This window comes from Budorcas taxicolor, chromosome 15 (genome assembly GCF_023091745.1).
Source record: "Budorcas taxicolor isolate Tak-1 chromosome 15, Takin1.1, whole genome shotgun sequence".
NCBI lineage: Eukaryota > Metazoa > Chordata > Mammalia > Artiodactyla > Bovidae > Budorcas > Budorcas taxicolor.
The window spans coordinates 16,474,385-16,498,979 of record NC_068924.1 but is presented as its reverse complement, the minus strand read 5'-3'; the positions used below and the strand labels follow the sequence as shown (position 1 = coordinate 16,498,979).

The window sequence follows — 24,595 nt, the reverse complement described above, 5'->3', positions numbered from 1 at the left end:
GAAGGCTTTCTTATCTCTTCTTGCTATTCTTTGGAACTCTGCATTCAGATGCTTTTATCTTTCTTTTTCTCCTTTGCTTTTCGCCTCTCTTCTTTTCGCATCCACTGGATCATGGAAAAAGCAAGAGAGTTCCAGAAAAATGTCTATTTCTGCTTTATTGACTATGCCAAAGCCTTTGACTGTGTGGATCACAATAAACTGTGGAAAATTCTGAAAGAGATGGGAATACCAGATCACCTGACCTGCCTCTTGAGAATACTGTATACAGGTCAGGAAGCAACAGTTAGCACTGGATAGGGAACAACAGACTGGTTCCAAATAGGAAAAGGAATATGTCAAGGCTGTATATTGTCACCCTGCTTATTTAACTTTGATGCAGAGTACATCATGAGAAATGCTGGGCTGGAGGAAGCACAAGCTGGAGTCAAGATTGCCGGGAAAAATATCAATAACCTCAGATACGCAGATGACACCACTTTTATGGCAAAAAGTGAAGAAGAACTAAAGAGCCTCTCAATGAAAGTAAAAGAGGAGAGTGAAGAAGTTGGCTTAAAGCTCAACATTCAGAAAACTAAGATCATGGTATCCGGTCTCATCACTTCATGGCAAATAGATGGGGAAACAGTGGAAACAGTGGCTGACTTTATTTTTCTGGACTCCAAAATCACTGCAGATGGTGATTGCAGCCATGAAATTAAGAGACGCTTACTCCTTGGAAGGAAAGTTATGACCCACCTAGACAGCGTATTAAAAAGCAGAGACATTACTTTGCCAACAAAAGCGCATCTAGTCAGGGCTATGGTTTTTCCTGTGGTCATGTATGATGTGAGAGTTGGACTATAAAGAAAGCTGAACTTTGAATCCTTTTGAACTGTGGTGTTGGAGAAGACTCTTGAGAGTCCCTTGGACTACGGGGAGATCCAGCCAGTCCATCCTAAAAATCAGTCCTGGGTGTTCATTGGAGGGACTGATGTTGAAGCTGAAACTCCAATACTTTTGTGACCTGATGCGGAGAGCTGACTCAATGGGAAAGACACTTGTGCTGGGATAGATTGAGGACAGGAGGAGAAGGGGATGACAGAGGATGAGATGGTTGAATGGCATCACCAACACAATGGACATGGGTTTGGGTGGACCTCGGGAGTTGGTGATGGACAGGGCGGCCTGGCATGCTGTGATTTATGGGATCGCAAAGAGTCGGACATGACTGAGCGACTGAACTGAACTGATACAAGATAATAATTTGATATTTTTATATTCTGTAAGATAATTACCACAATAAGACTAGTTACCATCTGTTGCTGCACAAAGTTATTATAGTATTATTGACTGTGATCTCTGTGCTGTACATTACATCCCTTTTGCTAATTTGTTTTGTAAGTTTGGACGTTTGTACCTCTTTATCTCCCTAACCTATTTTACTCATCCCCCTATCCTTCTCCCCTGTTGGGATCACCAATCCTCTTTATCTGGATCTGCTTCTGTTTTGTTACATTTGCTCATTTTTTTTTTTTTTTTAGATTGCACATATAAGTGAGATCATATAATATTTGTCTTTCTCATCTGATTTATTTTACTTAATATACGCTATGTCCATCCATGTTGCTGTAAATGGCAAAGGTTCCTCCTTTTTTATGGCTGAATACCTTTGTGTGTGTGTATGTGTGTCTCACACTTTGTTTATGCATTAATGGACTCTTAGGTTGCTTTCATGTGTTGGCTGTTGTAAATAATGCACATGGAGGAGCACGTATCTTTTCAAGTTTGTGTTTATGCCTTATGTAAGGCAGAGTTGTGTTTGAAATGTGGAATTTGCTGATGTGTGCTCTGGAATAGATTTGTTTGTGGTGTTTTCTGTTTAACTTTTGATTGGCTCTTGTATTGCTTGCTTCACACATGCAGTATTGTAGACAAGTTCCCAGGTATGTCGCTTAAATGTGTTCATAGTATCTGATCAACTAGGAAAATTTTCACACCAGAAATACCAAATGATACTCTGCTTCATACACCCTCACTCAGAAGCAATGAGAAATAAGTTCCTTTGGCCCGCATTTAGCTGTTTTGTCTACTACTTGCAGATCACTCTTATATGCCATCATCATCATGTATGAGTTTATTTTTGCCCCTCGTTTTAAGACTATTAAGGCTTGTACTTTAGAAAATTGCTTCTGACTGCAGCAAGGGAGCAGAGCTTATTTTCTTTCTTTAATCATTTTCAAATGGGAAGTCCTGTGTCCTCTGTATTGATTCCACGGTGTGTTATCACTGCCATTGCCTCTCCTTCCTTTGAGTTTCAGGAGACTCGGTAATCTTGAGATTCCATTTTTCAAGGAATTTAACAAGGGAATTCATGACTTTTAGTGTTTTTTGTTGTTGTTGTTTTATTGGAGTATAATTGCTTTACAATGTTGTATTAATTTCTGCTGTACAGCTTGATAAATCAGCTATATGTATACACACAGGCCCCTCCCTGTGGGCCTCCCCCCGCGGGCCTCCCCCCGCCTCAGTCCCACCCATCTAGGTCACCACAAAGTTTCAAACTGACCTCCCTGTGCTGTATAGCAGGTTCGCCCTAGCTATCTGTTTTATACATGGCACTGCATGTATGTCAGTCTCAGTCTCACAATTCATCACTCCCCCACCCCACCAGGGAAGTCCTTCACTATTGTTTTCTATTTCATTTGTTTCTATTACGATCTTTACAATTTGGGGTTTTAAAATTATTCTTTCTATAATTGCTCTAGGTATAAGTTTAGATTGTATATTTGAGATTTTTCTTGTTTCTTGAGGGGAGATTGAATTGCCATAAACTTTCCTCTTAGAACTGCTTTTGCTGTGTCCCATAGGTTTTGGGTCACTGTGTTTTTGTTTCTATGTATTTTTAAAATTTTCTCTTTGATTTCTCATGAGCTCTTGGTTATTTAGTAGGGTAGCCTCCACGTGTTTGTGTTTTTAATAGTTTTTTTTTTCCTTGTAATTGATTTCTAATCTCATGGCAATGTGGTCAGAAAACATGTATGATACAATTTCAGTTTTCTTAAATGTCCTGAGGCTTGATTTGTGACCCAAAATGTAACCTATCCTGGAGAATGTTCTATGTGCACTTGAGAAGAAAGTGTATTCTGCCACTTTTGTGTGGAATGTTGTAAAAATATTAGTGAAATCTATTTGGTCCATTGTGTCATTTTTTTCATTTAAAGATTGTGTTTCCTTAGTTATTTTCTATCTGGATGATCTGTCCATTGGTGTAAGTAGGCTGTTAAAGTCCCCCATTTTAACAAAAATTCAATTTGGGAAAGGAGCATGTCAGGACTGTATATTGTCACTCTGCTTATTTAATTTATATGCAGAGTACATTATGAAAAATGCCAAGCTGGATGACTCACAAGCTGGAATCAAGATTGCTGGGAGAAATATCAACAGCCTCAGATATGCAGATGATAGCCCCCACAATGACAGAAAGTGAAGAGGAACTAAAGAGCCTCTTGATGAATGTGAAAGAGAAGAGTGAAAAAGCTGAAAGAGGAGAGTGAAAAAGCTGGCTTAAAATTCAGTATTCAGAAAACAAAGATCATGGCATTAGTCCCATCACTTCATGGTAAATAGACGGGGAAAAAATGGAAATAGTGGTAGATTTTATTAGACTCCAAAATCACTGTGGACAGTTATTACAGCCATGAAATTAAAAGATGCTTGATCCTTGGAAGAAAAGCTTTGACAAACCTAGACAGCATATTGAAAAGCAGAGACATCACTTGGCCAACAAAGGTCTGTATAGTCAAAGCTATGATTTTTCCAGTAGTCATGTATGGATATGAGAGTTGTGCCATAAAGAATGCTGAGTGCTAAAGGATTGATGCTTTTGAATCTGTGTTGCTAGAGAAGACTCTTGAGAGTTCCTTCGACAGCATGGAGATCAAATCAGTCAATCTTAAAGGAAATCAACCCTGAATATTCATTGGAAGGACTGATGCTGAAGCTGAAGCTCCAATACTTTGGCCACCTGATATGAAGAGCCAACTCACTGGAAAAGACCATGATGCTAGGAAAGAGTGAGGGCAGGAGAAGAGGGCAACAGAGGATAAGATGGTTGGATGGCATCACTGACTCAATGGGCATGAGTTTGAGCAAACTCTGGAGATAGTGAAGGACAAGGAAGCCTGGTGTGCTGCAGTCCATGGTGTCACAAAGAGTACTTAGTCACTTAGTAAGTGAATAACAACAAATTCCCCCACTATTATTATTTTACTGTTGATTTCCCATTTTGTGGTTGTTAGCATCTGCCTTATGTATTGAGGTGCTCCTATGTTGGGTACAGAAACATTTATAATTGTTATATCTTCTTGGATCGATCCCTTGATCATTATGTAATATGGTTCTTTGTCTCCTGTAACATTCTTTAAAGTCTATTTTATCTGATATGAGTATTGCTACTCCAGCATTCTTTTAATTTCCATTTGCATGGAATATCTGTTTCCATCCCCTTCTTTCAGTCAATATGTGCCCCTAGGTCTGAAGTGGTTCACTTGTAGACAGCATATATAGGGTTTTGTTTGTATATCCATTTAGTTAGTCTGTGTCTTTTGGTTGGAGCATTTAATCCATTTACATTCAAATTAATTATCAATATATATGTTCCCCTTACCATTTTCTTTATTGTTCTGGTGGATCTTTTCTTCTCTTGTGTTTTCTGCCTAGAGAAGTTCCTTTAGCATTTGTTGTAAAGCTGGTGTGGTGATACTGAATTCTCTTCTCATTTGCTTTTCTGTAGAACTCTTAATTTCTGTGTTGAGTCTAAATGAGATCCTTGCTGGGTAGAGTAATCTTGCTTTTAGGTTTTCCCCTTTCATCATTTTAAGTATATCCTGTCACTCCCTTCTGGTCTGCAGCTCCCAGGTAGGAGGCAAGGAAGGGAAACTGGTTTCTTGTGGCCTTTGATTTTAACTTTTATTAAAGGTTGGAAACTAAGCAGGCATGTGTAGTATAGGTGTGTATGTGTGTGTTAGTCATTCATTCATGTCCAACTTTTTGTGATCTCGTGAACTATTGCCTACCAGGCTCCTTTGTCCATGGAATTCTCTAGGCAAGAATACTGGAGTGGATTGCCATTCCCTCCTCTGGGGGAATCTTCCCAACCCAGAAATTGAATGTGGGTCTCCTGAATTGCAGGCAGATTCTTTACCATCTGAGCAACCAGGGAAGCCTATGTAGTATAGGTAGGAGGTTTAAGTTCCTCTGCTTTGGAAAAATATGGTATACCCGAAGGCTTCTCTCTAGGTACTTTTCAGCTTAGGAAAGTATACTTTTGGCAGTATCATCTTTTGTAGAGTGACAAAAAGCTGTATTTGTTTCACTAAAAATGTACCGAGTTCCTCTTCACCCCAACAGTGGACTAATTATCTAATGATATGGTAGAATTCTGTATTTATAAATCCAGGGAACATGTTAACAGACATTTTTGTTATTGCTGTATTTTTTTTTGTAAGTAATTTGTTACAGTCTTGTATCCTTACAGTTGTGTTTGTCTCTTCTTTTCTTTTTCTCCTTTTCTACTTCTCAGGGTAAAACAATAATCCGAGTTCTTGTTCATGGAGCCAAAGAATGAACTTTACAAACATGCCAATAGTCACATAGGCAGAGTATTATTTTAAAGGAGAGAGAAATATAAAGTTCCCAGCATAGACACTGAGAGGGGGTGAAGTGCCCCTAAAGGGCAGCAATTATAGCAGTTTATATCTTTACCAGTATTGATCTGTTCGTTTTTGGTTGGCTCACATTCCCGATTTATATAATTTCTGATGAATTAGTTTGAAAGTCCCTATGTCCAGATTGTCATTTTTATGACTTTGAAAAAAATCCTTCTGTCCTTGAGTTTTCTTAGACATTGAATCACTATCCTATAACTCTTTCTCATGACCCCAGGCCATCATTTAAGGACCGGATAAGGACTAGAAGTATGGGCTAAGAGTTAATGGTCCATCTAGTGTTTTCCTATCTGATAAGTTAGTCAGCAGTTACTGATTGTTCTGTCTTGAGTCTGGATATTTTATGACCCTCTGTGCCAGGGAGACTTTCCTCTGAATGCCTGGAATCTGGAGCAACAAGTATAGCTTTAAGTCAGTGGAGCAAAATGTTTATATGGGAGAAGGAGTTGAAGTTAAAAAAATGAACTGAGGTCCTGGCCCTACAGTGACTGCCTAAAAATTTCTGCCTCACAAATGTGGCAGACATGGCCATGATGAGGTATATGGAATCCTCTGTGTGCTGTTTAAAATAAAAAGCAAACTTACTTCAAGAAAACTTACTTACAGGTTGTTACTGAACCAAATTTGTATCTGCTTGCCTGCAAAGGGTAAAGCCAATCTGCTGACACTGTATTGTGGTGAGGAAGAGTGCAGCATTTTTTCTAAAGGCATCAATACAAGGATGGGTGGCTTATGCTCTAAAATCCTGAAGTCTTCAAAGAGTATCAGAAAAGCTTTTTAAAAGGCAAGGTGAGGGAGGGGAGTGTCCCAGGGTATGTGATCAGCTCTTGCACAGTTCTCTGATTGATGATAATCAGTCTTTAGGAACCAGAAGTTTGGGAGCTACATGCTCATAGTCATCAAGTAGTTAATTTCTTCCTTTTGTGGTGGTTTTAGCATCTAAAAAACTCAGGAAATATGTGTCAGATACTACTACCTAGGTACTGTTGAGAGGAGCTAAAACAGAGGCTACAGGAAGAGGTCTGTCCCAGGAAAGCCCAATAGGGTCCTGCCCAGTTGCAGTTTGAATCCTATGGAAAAGTTAGTGCAACTACAGAAGATTTATATTTGGCAGGCTGCTTTGTAGTCTGCTAAATTCTCAGGCATGAAATATTTTCTCCAGCTAAATATATCCTCTCAGTTTTCTCCATTCTCTATGAGTCACACATCATTCTTTATGTCTTATTGTCTCTTGTTGATATATCCTTAAGAGTTTCAAAAGGTTAAAGGTCTCAGCCTATTTTTAACCGATAAGGATCAGGATTAAATTTGTCTTCTTTCTCAGAAGTGCTCCCAGTAGTGTTATATGTTTTCATTTCCCTGTTTAGCCAGCGTGGAGGAGATCAGTGTCATGTACTTTTCGGTTATGCATCTGTCAACTTAAAAAATATTCACAACCTGTAAGTTGAGAGTTATGTTTTATTCTGTGGGAATTTTTAGGACTTCAAGTCTGGGAGACAGCATCTCAAGTAACCCTGAGAGAATTGGTCTGAGGAGGTGAAAGGAGGAGTGAAGTTTTGTAGCAAAAGACAGTAGTCTGAACATCAAAAGATTGTTAATAGAAAGAAAACCAGATATCCCAAGTTAAGGAATTTAATGCTTTTCTGTGTATGGGAAGATGCAAGTGTCTGGGCTCACTGAAATCATTCCTGTAATATGCATCTTGCTATCCTGGGGTCAGTGTCCTGAGTTTTTTCACATCCTGAACTTCCTTGGGGCTCATTGTAGGGAGTGGTTGCAGTCTGATGGCTGCTAGATCACAGGTTTCTTCTCCTTTCTGAGTGCCCCCAGAGCTTACCAGCCCACATTGTTATTATTCAGTTGCTAAGAGATGTCTGACTTTTTGTGACCCATGGACTGCAGCACAGCAGGTTTCTCTGTCCTCCAGTATTTCCCATAGTTTGCTCAGATTCATGTCCATTGAGTTGGTGATGCTTTATAACCACCTCATCCTTTGTCATCCCCTTCTTTTGTCTTCAATCTTTCCAGCATCAGGGTCTTTTCCAATGAGTCACTGCAATTGCTGATGACTGTGACATCCTTGTTTACTGATTCAGCAGGAAATATTTCATTTCTCACATCTTTACTTCAGTAAATACTTGATAACTATGTCTGCAGTTTCCTTTCTGTTGTATTTGATTGTGTTAAAGGTTTTATAAGAGCAGAATGTCTAGGGTTTTTTGTGTTTTTTTGAACTAAATATTATCCTTAATCTTGCTGCATTGTTGCAGGAGAAGCGGGTGTGAAAGAATAGTCATGTCCCAGGTCTTGGGTGAGTTCCTGGGATGGCTGCCAAGTGAGGATTCTTGGCTTCATGTGGAAAAGAATTCTAGAGTAAGCCATAGTAAAGTAAAAGATCTTTTAGAGAGATATACATTCCATAGACAGAATGTGGTCAGTCTCAGAAGGCGAGAACCAGATTTCAGGCTGTGGGGTGTTTAGTTTATGGGCTGGGTAATTACATATGCTAAGAAGTAGGAGGACTATTGTAACTGTTTGAGAGAACGGGCAGAAGTTTCTAGGAAGTGGGCCACAGCCCACTTTTTGTCCTTTTATGGTCAGCCTGGGACCTGTCATGGTGTCTGAGAATGTGTGATTTAGCATGCTAATACATTGCAATAAAAGTATAATAAGGCTCAAGTGCTTTTGTAATTCGAATCTTCAGCCATCTTGGGCCACATTGGTTATAACCAGTTTTGTTGTATCCTCAATGACTGTGTCATTGTTACAGTGATTGTGTCCTGTTGCGTTTCTTCCTGTCTCATCATGAGCTTGCTGCGAACTTGATCTTTATTGACTCAGAAAATAAAATATGTAAAACCAAAAAGAATAATTGGAAAAACTTCCAGTGGAGCAAAGCTGTTACAGGGCAGAATGATTCAGCAGTTGCTGGCAAGGATTGTTGATTGTGAATCCTTAACAAACATTTGAAAAAGTCTTTTTTTTTTTTTTTTGTTCTTTAACAAGCAATGTTTTCAGGAAAATATTATAGATTTTATAATATTCCCTCCCTGTTGTTTGACCTGAGACCATGACAGGGAGGGAACACAGCCCCGCCCATCAACAGAAAATTGGCTTAAAGATTTACTGAGCATGGCCCTGCCCATGAGAACAAGACCCAGTTTCCCCCACAGTCAGTCTCTCTGATCAGGAAGCTTTGATAAGCCTCTTATCCTTATCCATCAGGTGGCTGACAGAATGAAAACCAGAATCACAGAAAACTAATCAAACTGATCACATGCACCACAGCCTTGTCTAACTCAGTGAAACTATGAGCAGTGCCGTGTAGGGCCATCCAAGACAGACAGTTCATGGTAGAGAGTTTTGACAAAACATGGTCCACTGGAGAAGGCAATGGCAAACCACTTCAGTATTCTTGCCTTGAGAACCCCATGAAAAGTATGAAAAGGCAAAAAGACAAGACACTGAAAGAGTAGCTCCCCAGGTTGGTAGGTGCCCAATATGTTACTGGAGAAGAGTGGAGAAATAACTCCAGAAAGAACAAAGAGATGGAGCCAAAGCAAAAACAACACCCAGTTGTGGACGTGACTGATGATGGAAGTAAAGTCTGATGATGTAAAAAACAATATTGCATAGGAACCTGGAGTGTTAGGTCCATGAATCAAGGTAAATTACAAGAGGTCAGACAGGAGCTGGCAAGAGTGAACATTGACTTTAGGAATCAGTGAATTCAAATGGACTGGAATGGACAAATTTAACTCAGAAGAATCCCTTAGAAGAAATGGAATAGCCTCATAGTCAACAAATGAGTCTGAAAGCAGTACGTGGGTGCAATCTCAAAAACAACAGAATGATCTCTGTTCGTTTCCAAGGCAAACCATTCAGTATCACAGTAATCCAAGTCCATGCCCCAACCAGTAGTGCTGAAGAAGCTGAAGTTGAATGGTTCTGTGAAGACCTACAACACCTTCTAGAACTAACAACCAAAAAAGATATTGTTTTCATTAGAGGAGACTGGAATGCAAAAGGAGGAAGTCAGTAGATACCTGGAGTAACAGGCATGTTTGGCCTTGGAGTACAAAATGAAGCAGGACAAAGGCTAATAGAGTTTTGACAAGAGAACACACTGGTCATAGCAAACACTCTCTTCCAACAACACAAGAGATGACTCTACACATGGACATCACTAGGTGGTCAGTACCGAAATCAGATTGATTATATTCTTTGCAGCCAAAGATGGAGAAGCTCTATAGTCAGCAAAAACAAGAATGGGAGCTGACTGTGACTCAGATTATGAACTCCTTATTGCAAAGTTCAGACTTGAAGAAAGTATGGAAAACCACTACATCATTCAGGTATGACCTAAATTAAATCCCTTATGATTATACAGTGGAAGTGACAACTAGGTTAAAGGGATTAGACCTGGTAGAGTGCTTGAAGAACTATGGATGGAGGTTCATGACATTGTACAGCAGGCAGTGATCAAGACCATCCCCAAGAAAAAGAAATGCAAAAAGGCAAAAGGGTTGTCTGAGGAGACCTTACAAATAGCTGAGAAAAGAAGAGAAGCAAAAGTCAAAGGAGAAAAGGAAAGATATACCCATTTGAATGCAGAGTTCCAGAGAATAGGAAGGAGAGACAAGAAAGCCTTCCTCAGTGATCAATGCAAAGAAATAGAGGAAAACAATAGAATGGGAAAGACTAGAGATCTCTTCAAGAAAATTAGAGATACCAAGGGAACATTTCATGCAAAGATGGGTTCAATAAAGGACAGAAATGGTATGGACCTAACAGAAGCAGAAGATATTAAGAGAAGAGGTGGCAAGAATACACAGAAAACTATACAAAAAGCTCTTCATGACCCAGATAACCAGGATGATATGATCACTCACCTAGAGCCAGACATCCTGAAATGTGAAGTCAAGTGGGCCTTAGGAAGCATTACTACAAACAAAGCTCGTGGAGGTGATGGAATTCCAGTTGAGCTATTTCATATCCTAAAAGACGATGCTGTGAAAGTGCTGCACTCAATGTCAGTAAATTTGGAAAACTCAACAGTGGCCACAGGACTGGAAAAGGTCAGTTTTCATTCCAATCCCAAAGAAAGGCAATGCCAAAGAATGTTCAAACTACTGTACAATTGGACTCAGCTCACACGCTAGCAAAGTAATGCTCAAAATTCTTCCAGCCAGGCTTCAACAGTATGTGAACCATGAACTCCTGTATGTTCAGGCTGGATTTAGAAAAGGCAGAGGAACCAGAGGTCAAATTGTGAACTTCCGTTGGATCATCACAAAAGCAAGAGAGTTCCAGAAAAAATCTACCTCTTTATTGACTACGCCCAAGGCTTTGACTGTGTGGTTTACAACAAACTGTGGAAAATTCTTCAAGAGATAGGAATACCAGACCACCTTACTTGCCTCCTGAGAAATATGTATGCAGTTCAAGAAGCAACAATTAGAACTGGAAATGGAACAAGAGACTGGTTCCAAATTGAGAAAGGGGCATGTCAATGCTGTATTTTGTCACCTTCCTTATTATTTAACTTCTGTGCAGAGTACATCATGGGAAATGCCTGGCTGGATGTAGCACAAGCTGGAATCAAGATTGCTGGGAGAAATATCAATAACCTCATACACAGATAACACCACCCTTTTGGCAGAAAGAGAAGAACTAAAGAGTCTCTTGATGAAAATGAAAGAGGAGAGTGAAAAACCTGACTTAAAGCTCAGCATTCAGAAAACTAAGATCATGGCATCCAGTCCCATTTCTTCATGGCAAATAGATGGGGAAACAATGGAAACAGCGACAGACTTAATTTTGGGGACTCAAAAATCACTGCAGATGGTGACTGTAGCCATCAAATTAAAAGATACTTGTTCCTTGGAAGGAAAACTATGACCAATGTAGACAGCATATTAGAAAGCAGAGATTAGTTTGCCAAGAAAGGCCCATCTAGTCAAAGCTATGGTTTCTCCTGATGTCATGTATGGATGTGAAAGTTGGACTGTAAAGAAAGCAGAGTGCATAAGAATTGATGCTTTTGAACTCTCGTGTTGGAGAAGACTCTAGAGAGTCCCTTGGACTGCAAGGAGATCAAACCAGTAAGTTCTAAGGCAAATCAGTCCTGAATATTCATTGGAAGGATGATGCTGAAGCTGAAACTCCAATACTTTGGCCACCTGATACGAAGAACTGACTCATTTGAAAAGACCCTGATGCTGGGAAAGATTGAGGGCAGGAGAAGAAGGGGTCGACAGAGGATGAAATGGTTGGATGGCATCACTGACTCGATGGACATGAGTTTGAGCCAGCTCTGGGAGTTGGTGATGGACAGGGAGGCCTGGGGTTCTTCAGTCCTTGGGTTTGCAGAGTCAGACATAACTGAGCGATTGAACTGAAGTGATAACACTGTAGAGTCTGAGTCTAGTACTTGGTGATATTTTCCCATCAAGCGTTCTCACCCAGATTGATTTCATTCCTTTGAGTCATAGCTGATCATCTCTAATGAAGGAATTAATGTTTGTGTGTGCTCAGTGCTCAGTTGTGTCTGACTCTTTGCGACCATTTGGACTGTAGCCCTCCAGGCTCCTCTCTAGGGGTTTTTCAGGCAAGAATACTGGAGTTGGTTTCCATTTCCTCCTCCAGGGATCCTCCCAACCCAGGGATTCGACCCAGGGATGGAACCCACATCTCCTGTGCCTCCTGCATTGCAGGTAGATTCTTTACCACTGAGCCAAATTAATAATAATCTATTATTGTTTCTTTTTTGTGGACCTTAGTGTTTATTCAGAAAATTAAAGCCTATATGTATGTTTGCTTGAAAATGGGCTACAGTGGTACTTTCTCCCCTTTTTTCAACATTTAATAATAAAATTTTTTAGACAGAAAAGTTGATCATATTATACAGTAAATCTTTAAATTCACCACCTAGATACTACAGTTAACATTTTAATATATCTCCTTTATTAAATGTCTGTTCATCTATTGATCCTCAGTCTGTTGGCCCATCTTCTTTTAGTTATACATTTCAGGGAAGTTGCAGGTTTTAGTACGTTTCATGTCCAAAACATAATTTATCTACAGTGTTTTTAAAATAGAATGCTTTTGGAGTGTGGAGAATGCTTTATGGACTGTTTGGAATTATGTATCATCATTTGGAACAGGTAATTGGAAAACTAAGTCTATCATCATACTTTATTTTCCATACTTAGTTTGAAAGGGCATATTAGAAAGTGAAAAAGACAGAGTTTTTTAGACCAGTATGATTGTTGTTCAGTCGCTCACTCATTTACGACTCTTTGCAACCCCATGGACTAACATGCCAGAGTTCCCTGTCCTTCACTGTTTCCTGGAGTTTGCTCAGACTCATGTCCTTTGAGTCAGTGATGCCATCCAAGTGTCTCATCCTCTGTCACCCCCTTCTCTTCCTGCCTTCAATCTTTCCCAGTGTCAGTGTCTTTTCCAATAAGTTGGCTCTTTTCATCAAGTGGTCAAAGTGTTGGAGCTTCAGCTTCAGCATCAGTCCTTCCAGTAAATACTCAGGACTGATTTCCTTTAGGATTGAGTGGTTTGATCTCTTTGTTGTCCAAGGGACTCTCAGGAGTCTTCTCAGCACCACAGATTCGAAAGCATTGATTCTTTGGCACTCAGCCTTCCTTATGGTCCAACTCTGACATCCATACATGACTACTGGAAAAACCATAGCTTTGACTATATGGACCTTTGTTGGCAAAGTGATGACTCTGCTTTTTAATATGCTGTCTAGGTTGGTCATAACTTTTCTTTCAAGGAGTCAAGTGTCTTTTAATTTCATGATAGTGATCACTGTCTTCAGTGATTTTGGAGCCCAAGAAAATAAATTCTGTCACTGTTTTCATTTTTTCCCTATCTGCTTGCCATGAAGCGATGGGACTGGATGCCATGATCTTCGTTTTCTGTTTTTCGTTTAGATCTTAGATTTTTGAATGTTGAATTTTAAGCCAGCTTTCTCACTCTCCTCTTTCACACTTCATCAAGAGGCTCATTACTTTTTCTTCACTTTCTGCCATTAGGGTGGTGTCATCAGCATATCTGAAGTTATTGATATTCCTCCCAGAAATCTTGATTCCAGCTTAGGCTTCATCCAGCCCAGCATTTTGCATGATGTACTCTGCATAGCAGTTAAATAAGCTGGTGACAGTATACAGCCTTGACATACTCCTTTCCCAATTTGGAACCAGTTCGTTTTTCCATGTCCGGTTGGTTCTAACTGTTGCTTCTTGACCCGAATACAGGTTTCACAGGAGGCCGGTAGGATGGTCTGGTCTTCCCATCTCTTTAAGAATTTTCCACATGTTGTTGTGGAAAGTCAAAGGCTTTAGCATAGTCAGTGAAGCAGAAGTAGATGTTTTTCTGAAATTCCCTTGCTTTTTCTATGATCCAGTGGTTGTTGGCAATTTGATCTCTGGTTCGTCTGCCTTTTCTAAATCCAGCTTGTACATCTGGAAGTTCTTGGTTCACATACTGTTGAAGCCTAGCTTGAAGGATTTCGAGCATGAAAATCTTGCTAGCATGTGAAGTGAGTGCAACTGTGCAGAAGGGCAAGCCCTTCTTTGGGATTAGAATGAAAACTGACCTTTTCCAGTCCTGTGGCCACTGCTGAGTTTTCCAAATTTGTTGGTATATGGAGTGCAGCACTTTAACAGTATCATCTTTTAGGATTTGAAATAGCTCAACTGGAATTCCATCACCTCCCGTAGCTTTGTTTGTAGTGATGCTTCCTAAGGACTGCTTGACTTCATGCTCCAGGATGTCTGGCTGTTGGTGATTAATCAAACCATCGTGGTTATCTGGGTCATTAAGACTTTCTTGTATAGTTCTTCTGTGTTTTCTTGCTACCTCATCTCAATATCTTCTGCTTCTATTAGATCCATACCATTTTTGTCCTTTATTGTGCCCATCTTTGCATGAAATGTTACCTTTGTATCTCTAATTTTCTTGAAAAGATCTCTAGTCTTTCCCATTCCATTGTTTTCCCCTGTTTCTTTGCACTGATCACTTAAAAAGGCTTTATCTCTGTGTGCTATTCTTTGAAACACTTCATTCAGATGGGTGTATCTTTCCTTTTCTCTTTTGTCTTTCATTTCTCTACTTTTCTCAGCTATTTGTAAGGCCTCCTCAGACAACCATTTTTGCTTTTTGCATTTCTTTTTCTTGGGGTTGGTTACTGCTGTACAGTGTTACGAACCTCCGTCCATAGTGTTTCAGGCACTCTGTTTACCAGGTCTAATCCCTTGAATCTATTTGTCACTTCTACTGTATAGTCATAAGGTATTTGACTTAGGTCATACCTGAATGGCCTGGTGGTTTTCCCTATTTTCTTCAATTTAAGTCTGAATTTTGCAATAGGGATCAATATAATTCTATATAATTTATGAAGAATTTTCATATATATCATCTGTTTTACCCAATATCATTATTATTATTAATAGGTATTAGTTACTGAATGCTTGCTTTGGTGCCTGGTGCTGTCCTAAATTTACCTTTGATGAAGGTATTATGCTAAATAATGTTCATCCCACTGATACTTAGTTGGCATATTTATTTTTCACATGGATTGATTTGTTCGCTTAAATTTTTTTTAGCCCTTTGATGTGCCTTTTTAAAATTCACATTTGGAGATTTCCCTTGTGGTCCCATGGCTAAGATGGTGCTCCAAATGCAAGAGGCCCAGGTTCAATCCCTGGTCAGAAAACTAGATCCCATGTGCTGCAACCAAGACCCAGTGCAGCCAAATAAATAAATGAATAAATAAGAAAATATTTAAGTCTAAAATGTGTCACTTTAAAAGAAAAATGAATTATATGAAAACCTGCATCTAATAGTTACTTCTCTTTAAATTGTTAATATTCTAAAATGGGTTTCCCACATGGCACTAGTGATAAAGAACCCACCTGCCAGTGCAGGAGATATAAGAGATGCAGGTTCAGTTCCTAGGTCAGGAAGATCCTCTGGAGGAAGGCATGGCAACCCACTGCAGTATTCTTGCCTGGAGAATCCCATGGACAAAGGAACCTGGCAGGCTACAGTCCAGAGAGTCACAAAAAGTTGGACATGACTGAAGTGACTTTGCATGCCTGCACATGAATAATAATATCTACTGTTTTTGTGTTTACAATGTACCAGATACTATGACAATCCTATAAGAGTTGAGGAAACTGGACACAGAGGTGTTAAATGAGTTGTCCTGAATCATATGGCCAGTAAGTGAAAAAGCCAAGATATGAATGTTTCAGGTTCTAAGTCCTTGAATTGGACTACTAATGTTTTTCATAGTATGAATGCTTCTCTGACCACCTGCATCACAATTTCCTTAGGTAATTGTTAGAAATGCAGATTCCTGAGCCTTAGTGTAGACCTACTTTTAGTCATTCAGTTGATTCTTATGTGCACTGAAGTTTGAGAGCCACTGTGCTATGCGCTCCTCTAAGCATTACCATGTTTTAATCTCTATTAGCTTAAAAAGATAGAATCAATGAATTACTCTTATTTTTGGAGTGTATGACTTTTTGGGTTGATTGATCTTCATGCTTTTGTCTGTATTTCAAGATTGTCATGGATTTTAAGCACCCAGATGGTATGACAGTGCCAGTTATGCTGCCTTGTCGGAGTTTGCTGGTGATGACAGGAGAATCTAGATACCTTTGGACCCATGGGTATGTACTGAGATGACCCAGATGACAGGATACCTTTTGCCTTGTGAGAGTCTCATTCTTTTCTGAGCCGCCAGAACCATGCTTCAGGCTTGCATATTGAAGCTTGCACATGTCCTGGCTTCCCCAGGGACATCTATGGCTTTTTAAAAAACTCTTTATTTTGAAAAAATTTCAGATTTAAAGAAAAATTGTAAGCATAATATGGTGAATTCCCTTCACCTTTCACATAGGTTTACCAATTGTGAATATTTTGCTGTTTTCATTGCTGCCAAAATCTTGTCTCTGTGTCCACTGATGCTGCACAGAAATACGAAGAAAGAGTTTGGAAGAAATAGAAATTTGGCTTTAATCCTCTGCTTGATGTAGTGGTGCACACCTGTAGTCCCAGCTTTGGGACTCTGCGGCAGGAGGATTGCTTGAGTCTCAGGAGTTCTAGGCTGTAGTACGCTATGCTGATCAGGTGTCTGCACTAAGTTTGGCATAATTTTTTCTCTAATGTGTTATTGTCATTATTATTTTTGCTCAATTGTTGAGAAGAAGTTGCAGCTATGATGACCTTTTATCTTTACATGGTTCATTGCATATTTTTAAAGAGCAGGAACATTGTCTGTATTAGGGGTTGGCAAACTGTGGCTCATGAGCCAACTTCAGCCCTTATTTTTACACAGCTCTTGATCTAAAAGTGGTTTTACATTTTTAAAGCATTGTAAAGAACAAAAACAAAAAAGAATATGTGATAGAGACTATAGATCGCCTTCTATGCCTGAAATACATACTATCTGGTCTTGTCACAGAAAAACTTTTCCAGCCCCTTGTTCTACGAAACTGCAGTGTGTGCCTCAAATTCAGGAAGTCCAACATTGATCAAATGCTCTTATCATGCTCATACAGTCCATCTTGAAAATTTGCTAGTTGCACTTTATACTACTGTCAAAGAAAACCAGACTTTGACAGTAGTTAAAGCAACAAAAACAGATTTTACTCAGGAACTATCGGAATAAAGGAAGAGAGTATAGCGGTGGACTCAATTTCAAATGTAATAAGGAAAAATGGAGATTTATAGGCAGAGAGCCTGGGCTTGAGGGTGGGGCAGTGTGCATGGGTAGAATATTACTAACATCAGTAGGAAGGGAGAATTCTGGCTACAATAGGATTCTTCCTGAAGGCACGCCACAGTGATCAAACATCACCTGGGGGAAAGATAGGTGTAAGGAATTTGGTCAGTTACCAAGGATGATCATATAATGGAGGATAGTGGATTGTGGCTAAACTGTGACTTAACAGGATTCTTGCTAAAATAGGGCACTAGACATGCCCAGAAGAAGGCAATGACACCCCACTCCAGTACTCTTGCCTGGAAGATTGCATGGATGGAGGAGCCTGGTGGGCTGCAGTCCATGCGGTCGCTAAGAGTCGGACACGACTGAAGCGACTTAGCAGCAGCAGCAGCAGCAGCAGACATGCCTAAGGACAGGTCCTATTTGGGCTCAGAGTCAGTTTAGTTCAGTAGCTCAGTCATGTCCAGCACTTCGTGACCCCATGGACTGCAGCATGCCAGGCTTCCCTGTCCATCACCAACTCCCAGAGCTTGCTCAAACTCATATGCATCAAGTCAGTGCATCTGGTCCTCTGTCATCCCTTTCTCCTCCTGCCTGCAATCTTTCCTAGCATCAGCATCTTTTCCAATGAGTCAGTGCTTCTCATAAGGTACCAAAGTATTGTAGTTTCAGCTTCAGCATCAGTCCTTCCAATGAATATTCAGGACTGATTTCCTTTAGGATTGACTGGTTTGATCTCCTTGCAGTCCTAGGGACTCTCAAGAGTCTTCTCCAACACTACAGTTCGAAAGCATCATTTCTTTGGCATTCAGCCTTCTTTATGGTCCAACTCTCACACCCATACATGACTATTGGAAAAACTATAGCTTTGACTATATGGACCTTTGTTGGTGAAGTAATGTCTCTGCTTTTTAATATGCTGTCTAGGCTTGTCATAACTTTTCTTTCAAGGAGTAAGTATCTTTAAATTTAATGGCTGCAGTCACCATCTGCAGTAATTCTGGAGCCTAAGAAAATAAAGTCTGTCACTGTTTGCATTGTTTCCCCATCTATTTGCTATGAAGTGATGGGATCAGATGCCATGATCCTAGTTTTTTTGAATGTTGAATTTTAAGCCAGGTTTTTCATTCTCCTCTTTCAACTTCATCAAAAGGCTCTTTAGTTCTTCTCTTTCTGCCATAAGGGTGGTGTCATCTGCATATCAGAGGTTATTGATATTTTCCTGGAAAACTTGATTCCAGCTTGTGCTTCATTCTTCCAGCCCAGCATTTTGCATGATGTACTCTGCATATAAGTTAAATAAGCAAGGTGATAATATACAACCTTGACGTATTCCTTTCCCAATTTTGAACCAGTTGGTTTTTCCATATCTGGTTCTAAGTGTTGCTTCTTGACCTGCGTACAGATTTCTCTGGTGGCAGGTAAGGTGGTCTGGTGGTCTGGGCTCAGAGTAACCTGCCGAAACTTTGGTTGAGGAGAGTCTGTCAGTACCTCATGGTAAGTTTTCCATCTGATCTAGGATTTGATCCATGATCCTGCATTACATTTAGTTGTCAATTCTCTTTAGCCTTCTTTAATTTGAAGCAGTTTTTCAACTTTTCTTTGTCTTGTTGACATTTACACTTTTAAGAATACCAGTTGTTTTACATAATGACCCTGAGTTTTTTTTTTTTTTATTGAATCTAATGTAAATGAAATGAGTTATTAACTCTTGGCAGGAATAAATCCTCAGCCTTTTGAGGTGGAAGCATCATTCTGCTAAAATTTACATATATTGTCACTTAAAATACTGCTGAATTCTGAACTTATTAGTGCTGCCCTGGTTGGAGACTTTTTTTAACTCATTTTTTAAAAATTCAGAGAAATGAGCATTTAAATGAGTTTGTAACCTGTCCTAAATGAACCATAAAAACAGATAGCCTGATTTTGTGCACTAAAGATTCAATTTGCCTGACTTTTTTTTCACAGCCATTTAAAATATTTTTCACTTTCAGCAATTGAAAATGGTGATTTGATCCAACAGTTTAAAGTGTTCCTGTAATTTTGAAAATACTAAAGGCAAAGGAGAAAAGGAAATAAATACTCATCTGAATGCAGAGTTCCAAAGAATAGCAAGGAGAGGTAAAGAAGCCTTCCTCAGCAATCAATGCAAAGAAATAGAAGAAAACAGTGGGAAAGACTAGAGATCTTTTTAAGACTATTAGAGATACAAAGGTAATATTTCATGCAAAGATGGGCACAGTAAAGGACAGAAACAGTATGGACCTAGCAGAAGCAGAAGATATTAAGCAAAGGTGGTTAGAATACACAGAAGTATACAAAAAAGATCTTAATGATCCAGATAACCAGGGTGGTGTGATCACTCACCTAGAGCCAGGCATCTTGGAGTATGAAATCAAGCGGGCCTTAGGAAGCATCACTACAAACAAAGCTAGTGGAGGTGATGGAATTTTAGCTAAGCTATTTCAAATCCTGAAAGATGATGCTGTTAAAGTGCTGCACTCCATATGCCAGCAAATTTGGAAAACTCAGCAGTGACCATAGGACTGTAAATGGTCAGTTTTCATTCCAATCCCAAAGAAGAGCAATGCCAAGAATGTTTAACCTACTGCACAGTTGCACTCACTTCACATGCTAACAAGGTCATGCTCAAAATCCTTCAAGCTAGGCTTCAACAGTATGTGAACCAAGACCTTCCAGATGTTCAAGCTGGATTTAGAAAAGGCAGAGGAACCAGAGATCAAATTGCCAGATCCTTTGGATCATAGAGCAAGAGAGTTCTAGAAAAACATCTACTTCTGCTTTATTGGCTATGCTAAAGCCTTTGACTGTGTGGATCACAACAACCTGTGGAAACTGTTAAAGAGATGGGAATATCAGACCACATTACCTGCCTCCTGAGAAATATCTATGCAGGTCAAGAAGGACATGGAACAATAGACTGGTTCCAGATTGGGAAAGGAGTGTGTCAAGACTGTACATTGTTACCCTGCTTATTTAACTTATATGCAGAGTACCCATGCATAATGCCTGGCTGGATGAAGCACAAGGTGGAATCAGGGTTTCTGGGAAAAATATCAATAACCTCGGAAATACAGATGATACCAGCCTTATTGCAGAAAGTGAAGAAGAACTAAAGAGCCTCTTGATGAAGTGTGAAAGAGGAGAGTGAAAAAGTTGTCTTAAAACTCAACATTCAAAAAACGAAGATCATGGCATCCAGTCCCATCACTTCATGGCAAATAGCTGGGTAAACAATGGAAACAGTGACAGACTCTATCTTCTTGGGCTCCAAATCACTACAGATGGTGACTGCAGCCATTAAATTAAGAGACACTTGTTCCTTGGAAGAAAAGTTATGACAAACCTAGACAGCATATTAAAAAGCAGAGACATTACTTCACTGACAAATGTCTGTCTAGTCAAAGCTATAGTTTTTCCAGTAGTCATGTATAGATATGAGAGTTGGACCATAAAGAAAGCTGAGTATCAAAGAATTGATCCTTTTGAACTGTGGCATTAGAGAAGACCCTTGAGAGTCCCTTGGACAGCAAAGAGATCAAACCAATCACTCCTAAAAGATATCAGGCCCGAATATTCATTGGAAGGACTGATGCTGAAGGTGAAGCTCCAGTACTTTGGCCACTTGATGTGAAGAACTGACTCACTGAAAAGACCCTGATGATGGGAAAGATTGCAGACAGGAGGAGAAGGAGATGGCAGAGGATGAGATGGTTGGATGGCATCACCGACTTGAGGGACATGAATTTGAGCAAGCTCTGGGAGTTGATAACAAATGGAATGCTGGTGTGCTGCAGTATATGTGGTTGCAAAGAGTCAGACATGACTGAAAGACTGAACTAACTGAGCATTTGTATTTTTCAGAAAATTTCAAGATTTTTCTGATATGCATCTGGATTTTAAAAATTGATTACAAATTTTTCTATTAGATCCTAGTTTTGGTCATATAGAGTTCTGTTGTTTTTCTGTTGACCAATCATGATACAATAGTATTAAGTAAGCAATAGTTACATAATCACAAAAGTAAAAGATGTATATCAGTTTTCACAATCAATAGCCAGACAAAAAATAAAGTTGCACTTGCAAACCATAATGCAAACATGATTAGCTTAACAATGTAAATAATTGCATCCAATTTGGGAGGGTCAAGCAGAATGATGTGATACATGGAATTGTATACATGCACATGTTTTCATCCACCCAGCCAATCTATATCTTTTGGTTGGTGTATTTAATCCATTTACATTTAAGATATGTATCAATGTGTATGATCCTATTACCATTTTCCTAATTGTTTTGGGATTACTTTCTGCAGGTCTTTTCCTTCTCTTGTGTTTTCTTCCTAGAGAAATTCCTTTAGTGTTTGTTGTAAAGCTGGTTTGGTGGTGCTGAATTCTCTTAACTGTTACTTGTCTGGAAAGTTTTGATTTCTCCCTCAAATCTGAAGGAGAGTTTTGCTGGGTAGAGTATTCTTGGTTGTAGGTTCTTTCCTTTCATCACTTTAAATATATCATGCCATTCCCTTCTGGGTTGTAGAGTTTCTATTGAGGAATCAGTTGGTAGCCTGATGGGAGTTCCCTTGTATGTTATTTGTTGTTTCATTAATCTGTCTTTAATTTTTGTCCGTTTGATTACTGTGTGTCTCGGTGTTTTCCTCCTTGGGTTTATCCTGCCTGTGTGTGTGTGTATGTATGTGTGTGTTAAGAAAAAAGAGAGAAGAAGGGAGAAAAGTGAAGGAAAGAGACAGTGATGGGAACAGAGAGAGACTGACCAAACAAATGGTGTGTCAACTATTGGAAGGTTCCTTGGAATTTGAGTGGAAGGGAGAATTAATCAAAGAAGCACACTTAGTGTACTAAAAATACATATAAACTCTAGAAATAAACTTTGATTAAAAATATTTTGATCTGTGCTAAAAAAGCACTAGAAAGCACCACTGAAGAAGATTGATTCACATATCCAGTTCAAACACTTTTTGTGTGTGTGTGTGTGTGGCTTCACTGGGTCTTTGTTGCTTTTTGTGCAGACTTTCTTTAGTTGTGGAGAGTGGGATCTCTTTGTTGCAGTGCTTGGACTATTCATTGTGGTGGTTTTTCTTATTGCAGAGCACAGGCTCTAGGTGTGCAGGATTCAGTATTTGAAACGTGGGCTTCAGTAGTTGTGACACACAGGCTCAGTAGTTGTGGCACATGGGCCTAGTTGCTCTGAGGCATGTGGAATCCTCCCGTACCAGGTATCGAACCTGTGTCTACTGCACTGGCAGGTGGAGTCCCATCCACTATGCCACCAGGGAAGTCCCCAAACACTTTTAATTGGATATAGTTAAGTTTACTGTTCTAGTTACTATGCACTAAAGCAGGGATGGCAGACTGGCAGAACATGAGAATATAGCAGTCAAACTGTTTAGCTAGGGCACTGGTAGTCAACACTGTAGAATTTTAAAAAAATGATTGTATATGAGTATCAGCAGCTTTTACAGGATTCTGAATTTTCAGCTTCTTTTGAAAATTGACAACATCTGAAAACATTAGACCACAGTATCTTTTGACAGCAGTAGCTGAGACTATCAATGGCCTTCTTTAGGTGCAACTATATTTTCAGGTTCTCTAGGGTTCCTATTGCTTTCTATGATTGCCTGCAGTATGACTGAGTATCTGTTGTCATTCATCACTGTGCTCATACTAATATCTTTATCTTATAACAGACTTAAATGAAAATTATTTCTTAAACTTATATCTGTTTTAGAAGTGGGGGGGGGGAAGCTAGAAGGAATAGGAATGTGTGTTTTAAGAAAAATGGAAGAGAATGCTTAATTTTTTTGAAATGAAGACAGTTCCTATGTATTTAATGGCAAACAGTGTATTTCTAAAGTCTACCTGCTTCACTCATTTATGTTATTAGACTAGCCATGGGTTCAGTTAGTTCATGAATCTGTGTGAGCTCTTCTTTTAAATTATTTTTGGAGCCCTTTGTGCTAGATACTATCTGAAAGCTTTACATACATTAACTCATGTAACTGATATAATCACAGTGGAAAATTTTTTTCATGGTTTTGCCCACATTTTTAAAGGAAATTGGAGCATAAAGAGGTTCCATAACTTGTACAAAGTTGTGAAACGAGTCAAGGGCAGAGCCAAGATCAGAGTCTGCCTTCAGGATCTATGCTCTTAACCATACTATTACAACTAAATTTGTTTGCTCCCTTTCATCTGAATTTATGCAGGTGCCTTGTAGCCGTCACACTTTTGTCAACTCTTAATGGAATAAATTTCCTTTTCCTTTCAATTCACTTCTTTTTAACATATAGCTCAACTTATTTGTTTGTTTGTTTCCTTTATAATATATAAAGTTTTTTCTGGTGACAATAGCCTGAAATAATTTCTCCCTTAACTCCTAAAGACTGTGTTGTCTCCTACTGGCTTGTGCTATCTTTTCTATCGTATTGAACTCTTATTTAAATTTATAATAATGTTTTTATCTTTTTATTTAATGTTTTCCTAACTAGATTTTAATTTGAGTACAGGAAAAAAGATGTTCAGAGATATTTAAATAATTATTTTCAACATATAGGTTGCCTATTCCCAAAAGTCTGAGATTGGTTCCAAAAGCAGTAAGTACTGCTTGACTTCTGCCTAAGATTTAACTCTAGGCAACTGAAATAATTGACTTCAGAGAGCCATCAGTTCAGTTCAGTTCAGTCACTCAGTTGTGTCCGACTCTTTGTGACCTCATGAATCGCAGCACGCCAGGCCTCCCTCTCCATCACTAACTCCTGGAGTTCACTCAGACTCACGTCCATCGAATCAGTAATGCCATCAAGTCATCTCATTCTCAGTCGTCCCCTTCTCCTCCTGCCCCCAATCCCTCCCAGCATCAGAATCTTTTCCAATGAGTCAGCTCTTCACATGAGGTGGCCAAAGTACTGGAGTTTCAGCTTTAGCATCATTCCTTCCAAAGAAATCCCAGGGTTGATCTCCTTCAGAATGGACTGGTTGGATCTTGTTGCAGTCCAAGAGACTCTCAAGAGTCTTCTCTAACACCACAGTTCAAAAGCATCAATTCTTCGGCACTCAGCTTTCTTTATAGTCCAACTCTCACATCCATCCATGGCCAC

At 39.3% G+C, this 24,595-nt stretch overlaps 1 protein-coding gene across 1 annotated transcript in view; it reads left to right on the top strand.

Moving 5' to 3' along the window:
* ALKBH8 (alkB homolog 8, tRNA methyltransferase) overlaps positions 1–24,595 on the top strand; it is a 119,326-nt gene that overhangs the window by 45,020 nt on the left and 49,711 nt on the right. The window contains exon 8 of the mRNA XM_052653219.1: positions 16,296–16,402. Within this exon, the coding sequence (XP_052509179.1) occupies positions 16,296–16,402 (107 nt within the window). The remainder of the gene's footprint in view (positions 1–16,295; positions 16,403–24,595) is intronic.